The sequence below is a fragment of the Lepidochelys kempii genome, chromosome 5 (assembly GCF_965140265.1).
Source record: "Lepidochelys kempii isolate rLepKem1 chromosome 5, rLepKem1.hap2, whole genome shotgun sequence".
NCBI lineage: Eukaryota > Metazoa > Chordata > Testudines > Cheloniidae > Lepidochelys > Lepidochelys kempii.
In genome coordinates this window covers 12,641,011-12,659,316 of record NC_133260.1, presented here as the reverse complement: position 1 = coordinate 12,659,316, position 18,306 = coordinate 12,641,011, and the positions used below count along the sequence as shown (strand labels likewise).

At 47.1% G+C, this 18,306-nt stretch overlaps 1 protein-coding gene across 1 annotated transcript; it reads left to right on the top strand.

Annotated features, from left to right (window-relative positions):
- Nucleotides 1–9,345: 9,345 nt before the first annotated feature.
- LOC140912008 (uncharacterized) lies at nt 9,346–11,863 on the top strand. The gene is made up of 2 exons (XM_073346155.1): nt 9,346–10,684; nt 11,273–11,863. The coding sequence occupies exons 1-2, from the start codon at nt 10,102–10,104 to the stop codon at nt 11,812–11,814; spliced, it is 1,125 nt and encodes a 374-aa protein (XP_073202256.1). The 5' UTR covers nt 9,346–10,101; the 3' UTR covers nt 11,815–11,863.
- The last annotated feature ends 6,443 nt before the right edge of the window (nt 11,864–18,306 follow it).

The following is an 18,306-nucleotide window of genomic DNA, read 5'->3' as shown; positions in this document are numbered from 1 at the left end:
CTGGTGTAAAAGGGTTCTACAGGCAATTAAATGACAGGCTCTCGCCCTGGGGAGTTAACAATCTCAGGACCTACAAACACTTGCTTTACCCATATGAATAGTCTTTACTCATGATGAAAGTAGGCCCATTGGCCCTAGTGTCACAATGGCAGCTGCTGCGGATGAAGCTAGCAAGGGATGTGGCACATCCCCCATGCCATCTGCAGCCCACCGATCAGGTAACACAACCCTCATATCATCAGAGATCTTCTGGAAAAACTCAGCCTGGCTGCTGTGAATCTCAGGTGCTAGGTCTTACATCTGAAAGGGAAGAAATCAGCGTGGATTTATTCTCCCCCCATCTATAAAAACAGGTGACATTTTATTTTTATGAGCAGGTAATTTTGTTTGTTTGAAGGGCAATAAAGACACTGTTTCCATCACCTAATTCTATTTAGATGGGCAAACAGATTTCCCATCTTTTAATATATTTCTCTTGCTATATCCAAGGGAACATACTATTCTACCTCCCTTTTCTTTCCTTGCAGGAAGAGACCTGTGTTGTTCAACACATTCATCAATGATCTGGAACAGTGAGGTGGCAAAATCTGTAGCTGATGCAAACTTACTCAAGATAGTTAAGGGCTCTCATAAAACTGGGTAACTGGGCGATGAAATGACAGATGAACTTTAACGTTGATAAGCGCAAAAATAATGCACACTGGAAAAAATACTCCCAACTATACCTACAAAATGATGGGGTCTAAATTAGCTGTTACCACTCAAAAAAGAGATCTTGGAGTCATCGTGGATAATTCTCTGAAAACATCCACTCTAAGTGCAGTGGCAGTCAAAAAAGCAAACAGAATATTAGGAGCCATTAGTAAAGTGATAGATAATAGAAAATCTATGATATGCCCACACCTTGAATATCGTGTGCAGTTCTGGTCACCCTATCTCAAAAAAAAAAAGTGCCCCTAAACCTTAACCTGCCAGAAGCATCTGGCACTGTCCACTGTCAGAAGACAGGATACCAGGCTAGATGGACCATTTGCCTGACCCAATATGGCTGTTCTTAGGTCCTCAGAGAACCCAAATCCTGAGTCACAACAGGAAAACAAGATAGGGAGCAACATCACTCCCATCATTTTTAGGAAACTACATGGTTCATGTTTTTATTTTTTCCTTTAGCACCTAGCGGGCCCAACCGTGCTCAAGGCTCTATTGTGCTAGGCATTCGACAGTCCCTGCCCAGAGCTGTTTACAGTCTAAACTGACGAGACAGGCAAATGTCAGGAGAAAGGAAGCATTATTATTTGCATTTTACAGATGAGAAATTGAATCAAAGAGAGATTTGTCCAAAGTCATGCAGGAATTCTGTGGCAGGGCCAGGAATTGAATCTGGATCTCCTGAGGCTCAGTCCAGAGTCTTAGCCACAAGAACATCCTTCAGTTCTCTCTCATCTGGGGATTAGTCTTTGGGCTTTAGATGTGGATGCCTATTAATTATTAGGTTGTTATATGCCAAGTTCTGTGCTTTTTTGCAAGTGAAGTTCCTATTTTCTTGGGAAATTTAAAGGTATCTGATTTTCCATACCTTTTGCATAGAAGTACCTAATTGTTTTGTTCTATAAATATGATTCTCCACTGTCTTGTACCTTACGTGGCCATCCACATCTGGGCAACACAGATGTCAGATGCCACCAGGTCAGACTAGGGGAGGTTTTACATTCTGCACAAGAGTGAGGGTCAACACAATGTGAAAGGCTGTGGGGAATCAGGCCCAGGTGTTAATGTTCTATTCATAGTATTTAATAATTCCCCGTCAGCTTCCTATGGGGTATTTTAAAGCTTGGTTGTATTTTACAGGCATCCTAGTGTTTCCCTATTAGGTCTCATTCCAAATAAGTGCATATGGAACGGTAAATCATCTTCATAGAGTAATCGATGCAAGCTTTGCAGAAAGCAGGATTCGGAGAGAGACCTCTTAAAGGGCTGCTTGGTAGCCCAAAGGTAAGAAAGAGGTGTCTTTGTTCATCTTGACTTACCTGTTCTTAAAATCAGAAGGAATCTGCTTTTAGAAGATCATTAAAAGGAGTTATACAATTCACTTAGAAACCCACAAATCCCCTTGGTCTTCTCTCTTTGCAGACTTACTGCTGTCTCCAATATTTTGGTATTAACAGTGTCTGCATTTACAAGGCCTTTCTGGAGTGAACTAGTCTTGAATGGCTGCTTTGTTGTAGCAAACCTTTGTTATAGGGCTACCATACTCCCCCACAGAAAACTTGTGTCTGAAAACACGTTTTAGAACAAGTTGACAATTTCCTTTGGTTCTGAGGCACTGAAACTATTTGCAAAGAAGGTTGGAAAATTCCATTCGTAAACTTTGCTTTTCCTTTCCAGAGCAAGCTGCCAAGAGTACGCTTTTCTAGCATTATTTTTTCAGTTATACTAATCAACAAATCAGACCCTGAACCCTGCTGTTTTCCTACTTATCTGATTAAATTGAGGTCTGATCTGAGATTAATCTAAATCTAGGAGCTTTTTAGTGCCAATATGTATTTTTCTCATTAATTTTCCAATGTCTATATTTTTATTTGGGGGCAAAAGATAGGAAAATGCATTTTTTCACTGAGCATGTTTGGGTTTAAGACCCTGATCTTGCAGAATGTGTGCATGTGCTTTACTTTACGCACATGAGTAATCTCATTCAAGTTTGCAGGATCCAGGCCCACAAGTGCAAATAATTGCTCTGATGCTGAAATAACTACTCACTCTATTCTGTATAGGTTCTTATGCCATGATCATCACTGAGCAATACTTCATTAAGCCACACGACTGACATCCCTCACATGCTATTTGTTCTCTCATCCTTTCCCCAGGGAGTATGTGTGTGCAGTATTTTGGTTTGGAATTTGATTTTTTTAATGTATATACACACAGGTTGCTCCATGTTTGATGGAGAAGGCAAGGGCAAAGAAATGCACGTTGCATTTGGAGTGGAAAGTGGTGAGGTTGTCATGGTCCCCAACTCCTGAGAAAGCTCTATCTCTTGCACAGATGAGTTGTATCATTATGGTAGGAAGTTCCATTATGGTTTAGGAGTAGAGTGGTTGAACACAATCTTTATCCCAGAGTTTTAGGTGATCTTTTAGCCCCAGGCTATTGAGCACCTTGAAGAAAAGGCCTGAACCTAGAGTGTTTGTACTAGTTTTTAGGCTCTAGTGTTTGTACTTGTTTTTTCATAGACTTCTTTAATGTATCAAGGTGCCATTTAGGGACACAAAGTAAACATGAGATCAGGCTCTCCTCATGGTATTTCAGTTCCTGGCTGGTGTAGATATCGTGAGCAGACCACATGGGTCTCGTGCTATTTTGGCTCCATCAGTGACTCCCTGTGGAATTAAAAATACCCCACAAAAACCATAACCACAAACAAATATAACCAAGATATTTGGGTTAACTGACTACTGCTGTGATTGGTTTGAGTGAGATAGCAGTGATTTAGGCACTTATGAGTTTAAAGGCTGGATTGTTAAAGGTATTTAGGTTCCTAAAGATAAAGATAGATGCTTGATTTCAATAGGTGTTAAGCACCTAGGCGCTTTTGAAAATTTCACTAGCATCTATATGCATTTTAGGCTGCTAAATACCTTTAAAATCTAGCTCTAAGTCTCTTTGAAAATAAATGGTTTCAGAGTAGCAGCCGTGTTAGTCTGTATCGGCAAAAAGAAAAGGAGGATTTGTGGCCACCTTAGAGACTAACAAATTTATTTGAGCATAAGCTTTCGTGAGCTACAGCTCACTTCATTGGATGCATTCAGTGGAAAATACAGTGGGGAGATTTATATATACAGAGAACATGAAACAATGGGTGTTACCATACACACTGTAATGAGAGTGATCAGGTAAGGCGAGCTATTACCAGCAGGAGAGTGGGGGGTGGGGGATGGAGAGGGAATCTTTTGTAGTGATAATCAAGGTGGGCCATTTCCAGCAGTTGACAAGAACATCTGAGGAACGGGGGGGGGGGGGGGGGGCGGGGGGGGAGAAAATAAACATGGGGAAATAGTTTTACTTTGTGTAATGACCCATCCACTCCCAGTCTTTATTCAAGCCTAAGTTAATTGTATCCAGTTTGCAAATTAATTCCAATTCAGCAGTCTCTCGTTGGAGTCTGTTTTTGAAGGTTTTTTTTTGAAGAATTGCCACTTTTAGGTCTGTAATCGAGTGACCAAAGAGATTGAAGTGTTCTCTGACTGGTTTTTGAATGTTATAATTCTTGACGTCTGATTTGTGTCCATTGATTCTTTTATGTAGAGACTGTCCAGTTTGGCCAATGTACATGGCAGAGGGGCATTGCTGGCACATGATGGCATATATCACACTGGTAGATGTGCAGGTGAATAAGCCTAACCCACAGAGACCTTCCGACCAAGACTGCAAAAAGAAGGATTCTGGGTGGACTCCTCCTGAAGGTCGAAACAACAGACTGGACTTCTACATAGAGTGCTTCCGCCGACGTGCACGGGCTGAAATTGTGGAAAAGCAGCATCACTTACCTCATAACCTCAGCCGTGCGGAACACAATGCCATCCACAGCCTCAGAAACAACTCTGACATCATAATCAAACAGGCTGACAAAGGAGGTGCTGTTGTCATCATGAATAGGTTGGAATATGAACAAGAGGCTGCTAGGCAGCTCTCCAACACCACTTTCTACAAGCCATTACCCTCTGATCCCACTGAGAGTTACCAAAAGAAACTACAGCATTTGCTCAAGAAACTCGCTGAAAAAGCACAAGAACAAATCAGCACACCCCTGGAACCCCGACCTGGGGTATTCTATCTGCTACCCAAGATCCATAAACCTGGAAATCCTGGATGCCCCATCATCTCAGGCATTGGCACCCTGACAGCAGAATTGTCTGGCTATGTAGACTCCCTCCTCAGGCCCTATGCTACCAGCACTCCCAGCTATCTTCGAGACACCACTGACTTCCTGAGGAAACTACAATCCATCAGTGATCTTCCTGAAAACACCATCCTAGCCACTTTGGATGTAGAAGCCCTCTACACCAACATTCCACACAAAGATGGACTACAAGCCATCAGGAACAGTATCCCCGATAATGTCATAGCAAACCAGGTGGCTGAACTTTGTGACTTTGTCCTCACCCATAACTATTTCACATTTGGGGACAATGTATACCTTCAAATCAGCAGCACTGCTATGGGTACCCGCATGGCCCCACAGTATGCCAACATTTTTATGACTGACTTAGAACAACGCTTCCTCAGCTCTCGTCCCCCAATGCCCCTACTCTACTTGCGCTACATTGATGACATCTTCATCTGGACCCATGGAAAAGAAGCCCTTGAGGAATTCCACCATGATCTCAACAATTTCCATCCCACCATCAACCTCAGCCTGGACCAGTCCACACAAGAGTTCCACTTCCTGGACACTACAGTGCTAATAAGCGATGGTCACATAAACACCACCCTATACCGGAAACCTACTGACCGCTATGCCTACCTATATGCCTCCAACTTTCATCCAGACCACACCACACAATCCATTGTCTACAGCCAAGCTCTACGATACAACCACATTTGCTCCAACCCCTCAGACAGAGACAAACACCTACAAGATCTCTATCAAGCATTCTTACAACTACAATACCCACCTGCTGAAATGAAGAAACAGATTGACAGAGCCAGAAGAGTACCCAGAAGTTACCTACTACAGGACAGGCCCAACAAAGAAAATATCAGAAGGCCAATAGCCATCACCTTCAGCCCCCAACTAAAACCTCTCCAACTCATCATCAAGGATCTACAACCTATCCTGAAGGACGACCTATCACTCTCACAGATCTTGGGAGACAGGCCAGCCCTTGCTTACGACAGCCCCCCAACCTGAAGCAAATACTCACCAGCAACCACACACCACACAACAGAACCACTAACCCAGGAACCTATCCTTGCAACAAAGCCCATTGCCAACTGTGTCCACATATCTATTCAGGGGACACCATCATAGGGCCTAATCACATCAGCCACGCTATCAGAGGCTCGTTCACCTGCACATCTACCAATGTGATATATGCCATCATGTGCCAGTAATGCCCCTCTGCCATGTACATTGGCCAAACTGGACAGTCTCTACATAAAAGAATAAATGGATACAAATCAGACGTCAAGAATTATAATATTCAAAAACCAGGCCGAGAACACTTCAATCTCTTTGGTCACTCGATTACAGACCTAAAAGTGGCAATTCTTCAACAAAAAGCTTCAAAAACAGACTCCAACGAGAGACTGCTGAATTGGAATTAATTTGCAACTGGATACAATTAACTTAGTCTTGAATAAAGACTGGGAGTGGATGGGTCATTACACAAAGTAAAACTATTTCCCCATGTTTATTCCCCGCCCCACGCTTCCTCCTGCTGTTCCTCAGACGTTCTTGTCAACTGCTGGAAATGGCCCACCTTGATTATCACTACAAAAGGTTTCTTCCCCCCCACCACCCCGGCTCTCCTGCTGGTAATAGCTCACCTTACCTGATCACTCTCGTTACAGTGTGTATGGTAACACCCATTGTTTCATGTTCTCTGTGTATATAAATCTCCCCACTGTATTTTCCACTGAATGCATCCGATGAAGTGAGCTGTAGCTCACGAAAGCTTATGCTCAAATAAATTTGTTAGTCTCTAAGGTGCCACAAGTCCTCCTTTTCTTTTTGAAAATAAATGAGGACTTAGGCTCTGAAGTCAGTTAGGCACTTTTGAAATTTTTACCCTATGTTCTTTTTTATATTAAATCCTCAAGCCAAGCTAAAGTTTTTATAATAAAAGGAGGATTTTATAAACCTAAAACATAAAATCTGGAACCCTTCTGAAAATATGTGAGGCACATTCATGTTTAATTGGTTTCAGAATAGCAGCCATGTTAGTCTGTATCCACAAAAAGAAAAGGAGGGCTTGTGGCACCTTAGAGACTAACAAATTTATTTGAGCATAAGTTTCATGAGCTACAGCTCACTTCATCGGATGTTTAAAGCTTTCTTAGCCACACTACTTTTTGTGGTAGCTAACTCTGAGTTCAGGAAAGCTAGATGTTATTGTGTAACTATCATGTTTCACCTTAGAAGTGGCTGTGTTTTAGTGGTCCCTGGATATAAATTGTATATCAGTTTATTAAGTTTTTTTTTTTAATGCATTGGCATCAAAGACACTATGTATATATAATTATAGGACCGGCGGGGACCTCGAGAGGTCATGTAGTCTTGTCCCCTGCACTCAAGGCAGAACTAAGTATTATCTAGATCATCCCTGACATGTGTTTGTCTAACCGGCTTTTAAAAATCTCCAGTGACAGAGATTCCACCACCTCCCTAGGCAATTTATTCCAGTGCTTTACTACCCTGACAGGAAGTTTTTCCTAATGTCCAATCTAAACTGCCCTTGCTGCAATTTAAGCCCATTGCTTCTTGTCCTATCCTAAAAGGTTAAGGAGAACAATTTTTTCCTCTCCTCCTCGTAACAACCTTATGTACTTGAACACTGTTATGTCCCTTCTCAGTCTTCTCTTCTCCAGACTAAACAAACCCAATTTTTTCAATCTTCTCTCACAGGTCATGTTTTCTAGACCTTTAATCATTTTTGTTTCTCTCCTCTGGACTTTCTCCACATCTTTCCTGAAACGTGGTGGCCAGAACTGGGCACAATAGTGCATCTGAAGCCTAATCAGCATGGAGTAGAGAGGAAGAATTACTTCTCATGTCTTGCTTACCACACTCCTGCTAAAATATCCCAGAATGATGGTTGCTTTTTTTTGCAAAAGTGTTACACTGTTGACTCATATTTAGCTTGTGATTCACTATGACCCCCAGATCCCTTTCCGCAGTACTCCTTCCTAGGCAGTCATTTCCCATTTTGTATGTGTGCAACTGATTGTTCCTTCCTAAATGGAGTACTTTGCATTTGTCCTTATTGAATTTCATCCTATTTACTTCAGACCATTTCTCCCGTTTGTCCAGATCATTTTGAATTTTCATCTGATCCTCCAAAGCCCTTGCAACCCCTCCCAGCTTGGCATTGTCTCCACACTTTTTAAAGTTTCTCTATGCCATTATTGAAATCATTGTTGAAGATATTGAACAGAACTGGACTGATAACTGATACCTGTGGGACCCTGCTTGATATGCCCTTCCAGCTTGACTGTGAACCTCTGATAATTACTCTCTGGGAACAGTTTTCCAACCAGTTATGCACCCACCTTATAATAGCTCCATCTAGGTTGTATTTCCTTAGTTTTTTAGGAGAAGGTCATGCGAGACAGTATCAAAAGCCTTACTAAAGTCAAGATAGACCACATCTACCGCTCCCCCCTGCATCCACGAGGCTTGTTACCTTATCAAAGAAAGCTATTGGGTGAGTTACCATTATTATTGTCTACTTCACAGGTGTGTGCCAGGCTTAGTTAAACAATAATTCTAAGGTAGTCTGAGATCTTTGTATGAAAATCACTCTAGAAGTCCACGTTATGGATCTGATCCTGCAGCCCTCACTCAGGGGAGTTGTGTGTCTCATCGGACCACCCCACCGATTTTCAGGGATACCAAGTTGATAGACATCTTACAAGTAGCTAAATTAGACCAAATTAGAGGGATTATTTTAGGTAGATAGATACAATGCCCCTAGGTCCCACCCACAATGCCACAATTGTAGGAGATGGGCCTTGGATTGCTCCTCAGGGCAGAGAGTGGGACCATGTCTTCCTGTCTGTTTCTATAGCTGTTTTTATTGCACAGTGGAGCCCTGATCCCGATGGTGGCTTTCTGTGTCGATGCCTTCCTCCTCCTCTTCCCTCACTCCATGTAGGAAGTAGCATCTGGAAGGAGACTTTACAGCCTCCTGACATCAGCATTTACTTAGCTCAAGCTTGGACTCCGGATTCCACACCCCCCTTCCCGCTTTGCTATATTATCATTGGTTGCTGGCTCCCTTCATCCCGCCCCTCTCCTACCTCCACATCCCATCAGCTGCCCAGCCTTGTTCTCCTGCCCATTTACCTCCTGCACATCAGTTTCTCTCTCCCTTTACCCACCCCATCTCTTACTCCAACAATCGTTTCCTCCTCATCACCTGATCCCTAAATATCCCCTCAATACCTCTCCCTCCCTTCCCAGCTCCCCAAACTACACAGCTTAACAAATACGTCTGAAACCACCAAGATGCATCTAAAACCACCAAGTGCCACCCCTTGGCACTGTGCTAGTTTGTTGTATCCTCTTCTGTCACCCTCTCCTCAGGGGTTTCTTTCCAGATTGCAAGCTCTTAGGGGTAGGGACCATGTCTTCCTATGTGTTTGTACAGCACCTATCACAGTGGGGCCTCAGCCCTGACATGGGCTTTCAGGAGCCTCGTTCCTCCTGCTCAACTCTGTCATCTCTTTACAGTATTCCTACCCCTTATTTCCCCATGCTTGTATCATCTACTTTTCCCCACTTCTGCTCTTTGCTCAGACCCATAGGGTTTTTTTTAAGGCCAGAAGGGACCATTCTGGTCATCATCTGGTCTGACCTCCTGAATAACATGGGCCATAAACCTTCCCTGAATTAATTCCTGTTTGGACTAGAGCAGATCTTTTCAAAAAAACATCCCATCTTGATTTTAAAATGTCCATGAATGGAATTCAAGCTAATCTATTTCGGTCACAGCCCTGTGTCCAGCCAGCAATTCCATGTGCCTTAGCCCTGGTCTACACTAGGACTTTAGGTCGAATTTAGCAGCGTTAAATCGATTTAAACCTGCACCCGTCCACACAATGAAGCCCTTTATTTCGACTTAAAGGGCTTTTAAAATCGATTTCCTTACTCCACCCCTGACAAGTGGATTAGCGCTTAAATCGACGTTGCCGGCTCGAATTTGGGGTACTGTGGACACAATTCGATGGTATTGGCCTCCGGGAGCTATCCCAGAGTGCTCCATTGTGACCGCTCTGGACAGCACTCTCAACTCAGATGCACTGGCCAGGTAGACAGGAAAAGAACCGCGAACTTTTGAATCTCATTTCCTGTTTGGCCAGCGTGGCAAGCTGCAGGTGACCATGCAGAGCTCATCAGCACAGGTGACCATGATGGAGTCCCAGAATCGCAAAAGAGCTCCAGCATGGACCGAATGGGAGGTACGGGATCTGATCGCTGTATGGGGAGAGGAATCCGTGCTATCAGAACTCCGTTCCAGTTTTCGAAATGCCAAAACCTTTGTGAAAATCTCCCAGGGCATGAAGGACAGAGGCCATAACAGGGACCCGAAGCAGTGCCGCGTGAAACTGAAGGAGCTGAGGCAAGCCTACCAGAAAACCAGAGAGGCGAACAGCCGCTCTGGGTCAGAGCCCCAAACATGCCGCTTCTATGATGAGCTGAATGACATTTTAGGGGGTTCAGCCACCACTACCCCAGCCGTGTTGTTTGACTCCTTCAATGGAGATGGAGGCAATATGGAAGTAGGTTTTGGGGATGAAGAAGATGATGATGAGGAGGAGGTTGTAGATAGCTCACAGCAAGCAAGCGGAGAAACTGGTTTTCCCGACAGCCAGGAACTGTTTCTCACCCTAGACCTGGAGCCAGTACCCCCCGAACCCACCCAAGGCTGCCTCCTGGACCCAGCAGGCGGAGAAGGGACCTCTGGTGAGTGTACCTTTTAAAATGCTATACATGGTTTAAAAGCAAGCATGTGAAAGGATTACTTTGCCCTGGCATTTGCGGTTCTCCTAGATGTAGTCCTAAAGCCTTTGCAAAAGGTTTCTGGGGAGGGCAGCCTTATTTCGTGCTTCATGGTAGGACACTTTACCACTCCAGGCCAGTAACACTTACTCGGGAATCACTGTAGAACAAAGCATTGCAGTGTATGTTTTCTGGCATTCAACCAAAATCCGTTCTTTATCTCTCTGTGTTATCCTCAGGAGAGTGAGATATAATTCATGGTCACCTGGTTGAAATAGAGTGCTTTTCTTCAGGGGACACTCAGAGGAGCCCATTCCTGCTGGGCTGTTTGCCTGTGGCTAAACAGAAATGTTCCCCGCTGTTAGCCACAGGGAGGGGGGAAGGTTGAGGGGGTAGTCACGCGGTGGGAGGAGGCAAAATGCGACCTTGTAACGAAAGCACATGTGCTATGTATGTAATGTTAACAGCAAGGTTTACCCTGAAAGAGAATAGCGATTGTTTTATAAAATGTGTCTTTTTAAATACCGCTGTCCCTTTTTTTTTCTCCACCAGCTGCATGTGTTTCAATGATCACAGGATCTTCTCCTTCCCAGAGGCTAGTGAAGCTTAGAAAGAAAAAAAAACGCACTCGCGATGAAATGTTCTCCGAGCTCATGCTGTCCTCCCACACTGACAGAGCACAGACGAATGCGTGGAGGCAAATAATGTCAGAGTGCAGGAAAGCACAAAATGACCGGGAGGAGAGGTGGCGGGCTGAAGAGAGTAAGTGGCGGGCTGAAGAGAGTAAGTGGCGGGCTGAAGACAGGGCTGAAGCTCAAATGTGGTGGCAGCGTGATGAGAGGAGGCAGGATTCAATGCTGAGGCTGCTGCAGGACCAAACCAGTATGCTCCAGTGTATGGTTGAGCTGCAGCAAAGGCAGCTGGAGCACAGACTGCCACTGCTGCCCCTCTGTAACCAACCGCCCTCCTCCCCAAGTTCCATAGCCTCCACACCCAGACGCCCAAGAACGCGGTGGGGGGGCCTCCGGCCAACCAGCCACTCCACCACAGAGGATTGCCCAAAAAAAAGAAGGCTGTCATTCAATAAATTTTAAAGTTGTAAACTTTTAAAGTGCTGTGCTTAAAGTGCTGTGTGGCATTTTCCTTCCCTCCTCCACCACCCCTCCTGGGCTACCTTGGTAGTCATCTCCCTATTTGTGTGATGAATGAATAACGAATGCATGACTGTGAAGCAGCAATGACTTTATTGCCTCTGCAAGCAATGATTAAAGGGAGGAGGGGAGGGTGGTTAGCTTACAGGGAAGTAGAGTGAACCAAGGGGCGGGGGGTTTCATCAAGGAGAAACAAACAGAACTTTCACACCGTAGCCTGGCCAGTCATGAAACTGGTTTTCAAAGCTTCTCTGATGCGTACCGCGCCCTCCTGTGCTCTTCTAACCGCCCTGGTGTCTGGCTGCGCGTAACCAGCAGCTAGGCGATTTGCCTCAACCTCCCACCCCGCCATAAACGTCTCCCCCTTACTCTCACAGATATTGTGGAGCACACAGCAAGCAGTAATAACAGTGGGAATATTGGTTTCGCTGAGGTCTAAGTGAGTCAGTAAACTGCGCCAGCGCACCTTTAAACGTCCAAATGCACATTCTACCACCATTCTGCACTTGCTCAGCCTGTAGTTGAACAGCTCCTGACTACTGTCCAGGCTGCCTGTGTACGGCTTCATGAGCCATGGCATTAAGGGGTAGGCTGGGTCCCCAAGGATACATATAGGCATTTCAACATCCCCAACAGTTATTTTCTGGTCTGGGAATAAAGTCCCTTCCTGCAGCTTTTGAAACAGACCAGAGTTCCTGAAGATGCGAGCATCATGCACCTTTCCCGGCCATCCCACGTTGATGTTGGTGAAACGTCCCTTGTGATCCACCAGAGCTTGCAGCACTATCGAAAAGTACCCCTTGCGGTTTATGTACTCGGCGGCTTGGTGCTCCGGTGCCAAGATAGGGATATGGGTTCCGTCTATAGCCCCACCACAGTTAGGGAATCCCATTGCAGCAAAGCCATCCACTATGACCTGCACATTTCCCAGGGTCACTACCCTTGATATCAGCAGATCTTTGATTGCGTGGGCTACTTGCATCACAGCAGCCCCCACAGTAGATTTGCCCACTCCAAATTGATTCCCAACTGACCGGTAGCTGTCTGGCGTTGCAAGCTTCCACAGGGCTATCGCCACTCGCTTCTCAACTGTGAGGGCTGCTCTCATCTTGGTATTCATGCGCTTCAGGGCAGGGGAAAGCAAGTCACAAAGTTCCATGAAAGTGCCCCTACGCATGCGAAAGTTTCGCAGCCACTGGGAATCGTCCCAGACCTGCAACACTATGCAGTCCCACCAGTCTGTGCTTGTTTCCCGAGCCCAGAATCGGCGTTCCACAGCATGACCCTGCCCCATTAGCACCATGATGCATGCATTGTCAGGGCCCATGCTTTCAGAGAAATCTGTGTCCATGTCCTGATCACTCACGGGACCGCGCTGACGTCGCCTCCTCGCCCGGTATCGCGTTGCCATGTTCTGGTGCTGCATATACTGCTGGATAATGCGTGTGGTGGTTAATGTGCTCCTAATTGCCAAAGTGAGCTGAGTGGCCTCCATGCTTGCCTTGGTATGGCGTCCGCACAGGAAAAAGGCGCGGAACGATTGTCTGCCATTGCTCTGACGGAGGGAGGGGCGACTGACGACACGGCTTACAGGGTTGGCTTCAGGGAGCTAAAATCAACAAAGGGTGTGCCTGTACATCAAGGAGTATTTCAGGCAGGACTGCACGGAGGGTTCCAATAAGAAATGGTGCACCTAAGTTATCATTGTTATTGGAACAAGGAGGTTAGCCTGGCCTCTGATTGATACATGGCTAGATTTACCTCGCTGCACCTTCTCTGTGAGTGACTGCAGTGTGATCTAGACAGGGGAGGAGGCAAATGAGTACAAAACAAATCTGGTCTATTTCTTGTTCTGACCCACTCCATCTATCTTTTACATCTTTGGCTGGCAGCAGACGGTGCAGAAGGACTGCATGCCATCCACATCTCATGGCTGCTCGGCAGAAGATGGTACAGTATGACTGCTAGCCATCTTCATCTCTTGCCTGCCTGGCATAAGATGGTACAATACGACTGCTAGCAATCCTCATCTCTTGCCTGCCTGGCAGAAGATGGTACAGTACGACTGCTAGCAGTCCGTATCGCCTGCCCGCTCACCATAAGACGGTGCAATAGGACTGCAGGACTAAAGAGAATGACCTGGTCAAGTCACTCCAAATTTAGTCCCTGTGCCCATGTCTGCCCAGGCGCTCCCAGCCGACGTGGCCAGGAGCACCTCGGACACGACGAGGACGACTACCAGTCGTATTGCACCGTCTGCTGCCAGAAGGCAATGGGTTGCTGCTACTGTGCAGCAAAGCCGTACCGCGTCTGCCAGCACCCAGGAGACATAGGGTGACGGTTACCTGAGCGGGCTCCATGCTTGCCGTGGTATGGCGTCTGCACAGGTAACTCATGAAAAAAGGCGCGAAATGATTGTCTGCCCTTGCTTTCATGGAGGGAGGGAGGGAACGGGGGCCTGACGACACGTACCCAGAACCACCCGCGACAATGTTTTAGCCCCATCAGAGTGCTCCATTGTGACTGCTCTGGACAGCACTCTCAGATGCCCGATTGTTTGCCATTGCTCTGACGCTGGGAGGGGCGCTTACAGGGTTGGCTTCAGGGAGCTAAAATCAACAAAGGGGGTGGCTTTACATCAAGGAGTATTTCAGGCAGGACTTCACGGAGGGTTCCAATAAGAAATTGTCCTTATTGGAACAAGAAGGTTAGCCTGGCCTCTGATTGATACATGTCTAGATTTACCTTGCTGCACCTTCTCTGTAAGTGACTGCAGTGTGATCTAGAAGAATGAGTCCCCTAGACAGGGGAGGGGGGGAAGCAAATGAGTACAAAACAAATCTGGTCTATTTCTTGTTTTGATCCACTCCATCTATCTTTTACATCTTTGGCTGGCAGCAGACGGTGCAGAAGGACTGCATGCCATCCACATCTCATGGCTGCTCGGCAGAAGATGGTACAGTACGACTGCTAGCAGTCCGTATCGCCTGCCCGCTCACCATAAGACGGTTCAATAGGACTGACTGCAGGACTAAAGAGAATGACCTGGTCAAGTCACTCCAAATTTAGTCCCTGCGCCCATGTCTGCCCAGGCGCTCCTGATCGACCTCACATAGGCGACCAGGAGCACCTCAGACATGACGATGATGGCTACCAGTCGTACTGTACCGTCTGCTGCCACAAGGCAAGGGGTTGCTGCTACTGTGTAGCAATGCCGTACCGCGTCTGCCAGCACCCAGGAGACATAGGGTGACGGTTACCTGAGCGGGCTCCATGCTTGCCGTGGTATGGCGTCTGCACAGGTAACTCATGAAAAAAGGCGCAAAATGATTGTCTGCCCTTGCTTTCACGGGGGGAGGGAGGGAACGGGAGCCTGACGATATGTACCCAGAACCACCCGCGACAATGTTTTAGCCCCATCAGGCATTGGGATCTCAACCCAGAATTCCAATGGGCAGCGGAGACTGCGGGAACTGTGGGATAGCTACCCACAGAGCAATGCTCCGGAAGTCGACTCTAGCCTCGGTACTGTGGAAGCACTCCGCCGAGTTAATGCACTTAGAGCATTTTCTGTGGGGACACACACACTCGAATATATAAAACCGATTTCTAAAAAAACGACTTCTATAAATTCGACCTAATTTCGTAGTGTAGACATACCCTTAAACAATGTCCCAGTTGGCAGCTTCTGGCTGGAGCCTGCCTGTTGTTTGTTTACCTAACTTTATTGCAAGAAGTAATGTGAAACAGCATGGGCAGCCAGTTCCCATGAACTTTCCTCTGCAGCCATTCCCAGGAATGAACTGGGCCATCAGTACCTCGGTAACAGGTTTGAACTTCCCTGCAAGACTCTAACTCTGCAATAGGTTAAATCAGAGGTGACTGTGGGGGAGGGAGAAGAGGGCACATGGAGGGGGGGGGGTCACATGCCCTACCCCGCCCCAAGTTGCTGGTTGGCTTGTACTGAGCATGTTTGCATGGACTGAGTTTGTGCTCAGTAACATCTGCCGAAGCCACTGCCCTCACTTTGCCCTCCCACCCCCTATTGGCAGGTACGTGTTGTCTCTGGGTCAAATCAAAATACCTGATACAAACAGCCACAAGTTCTAGGGAAGTTGTGATCTGGATTGAAAGTCAGTGACTCAGGCCTATCTCTAACAAATGCAGGATGTGCGCTTTAGCACCCAAATCCTTGAGACAGCACAGAACCCAAACTAAGAGGAAGAGATGGTGGGTCTTAAGCCATGTTTATGTTGCATCGATTCCCACACATCCGCCTTCTTACAGAGGTTCTGAACATGGGATTCCCGAGGATACCCTATTGGTTTAAAAGTTCTGGTGTCCAGGTCCTGTGAACTAATGCTCCTTCTGGATTAAATCCATCCACTGATGGGGAGTGTGTACAACAATCCTGTTTATGCTACAGAGCCTCCAGGGTACTTAGGCACCGGGTGGGTCTCCCTGGCTTAGTAGCCATGGAGGCAGTCCTCCATATTCTCTGCCTGCCAGACAGAGGGCTACACCCTGACTTTGACATGCTAGGACAGAGAGGACTAGAGAAGAAGTGCGTGTGGGAGGGAATATCCCAGTTGGAGCCTTCCTTACACAACTCCAGTTCTAGGAACTGCCTGATAACAGGAACAGCCATTCTGAGGGCTGCACTGCCCAAGAGGGGTGTGTGTGTGTGTGTGTGTGCGAACGTGCGCATGTTTAATCACTTCAGCTGTCTAATTCCTTGAGCTCTTTGTGAAAGTTGAGTGTTCCTCTCTTTTATAGCAGTGCCGCTACGGCCCCTCTATGCCCTACACCGGCCAGACTCCCTTTGATTTTACTGGGAGTTTTGCACCAGGAGGAGCTGCAAGATTAAGCCCACAAGGGCTGGGTAATAAACCTAGGGCAGTGTCTGGGCTGCAGGGTAAGAGCCCTGTTGAGCTTGTGCAAGGGAACTGGGTGGTAGACCTACTACTGCTTCCTCTGTAGGCTTATGTATGTCTGTTGGGAAGCCCATCCCGCTATGAGGAAATTGCTGCCCTCCCCCATAATCCTGCTGTGGAGTGGCTACATTAAAGAAGGGTCAGCTCTGTCCCCCAGAGCCCTGATTGGCGAGGGCATGGGCAGACAGGGGAGCTGGGCCTAGAGGACAAGGTGGAAACACCACCCACTGACTTCTTGCTGCCCATTAGAGGGCAGAAATCTCTCTCCAAAACAAGGACAGGGCACTGGCTACAGGGCATCCAATTGGCTCTGGGTTAATTGGCTGGATCAGGGAGAGGGCTAGCGAGTGAACACAGATGCTAAGGTCTGAGCATACAGGGTGGTTGTTTGCTGCTGTCTGGGGGGAGCAGTCCCAAACGCAGCCTGAACCTGCGGGGAGAGGATCGGCCAAGAGAACAGACCGGGGGCACGGCTGCAGCTGGGCTGAGGGAGGAGCCAAAGCCCAGCACAGGAGTCCTGACCAACAGGTGACCGTGGGGGTGGAAACCAGTCACTGCAGCATGGACCAGGCCTCGGTGCTCTGCGCTCATGCCTCAGGCTCATGCCACCCACACCACCTGCACATGCCATTTTATCACAAGAAAGACAGTTTTGGCTGGGGCTGGTCTTGCGGTGACGTGAGATGTTCCAGTCCGCTGGAGACTCTGGACCCTCTGATTGGTTGCCCTCCTGGGGCAGAGTAACCAGTCAGAGCTGCAGAAGGAAGGGCTCGCTCCCCATAGCAATTTGAAGTCATGCTCAGAGGGCGGAGCAGGAATTGCCCAGCAGCTCTGGGCAGTTCTGCTCCCCCCACATCCTTTGAGCAACAGGAACAGCTCACCTTACCTGACCACTCTGGTTACAGTGTGTCTGGTAACACCCATTGTTTCATGTTCTCTGTGTATATAAAATCTCCCTCTTGTATTTTCCACAGTATGCATCCGATGAAGTGAGCTGTAGCTCATGAAAGCTCATGCTCAAATAAATTCGATAGTCTCTAAGGTGTCACAAGTCCTCCTTTTCTTTTTAGGGACAGGACAGTTCCTCTGCTCCTGCCCCCTCCCCTCGCTGCAACATCCACCTGGGAAGGGGAATGAAGAGCCCCTGGAGCTGCCCCACCCTGGAAGGGGAGAGGGGTGTGATGGGATCCCACGGGGTGCAGCCTGGGACTGTGAGACCACTGTGCTCCCTTATCTCTCCAGCCTGGGCTGTCTCTCACACTGCTTTACTAGTGACAAGCAGCAAACCCCTCCAGGCGCTGTGATCACTCAGCCACCAGCATGTGGAGCTCCACCCACAGCTAGATTGTATGAATGCTCCCAGAGCCAGCCAAATCCCCCTAGCTCCCAGCCTTGTACCCCGAGAAGGTACCATCTTGCACTGCTCAAGACGAGCAGTGCAAATTTATTAATAGGTTCACCACTTCATCAATTGAAAGTGGATAAACACCAGCCTTTGCAA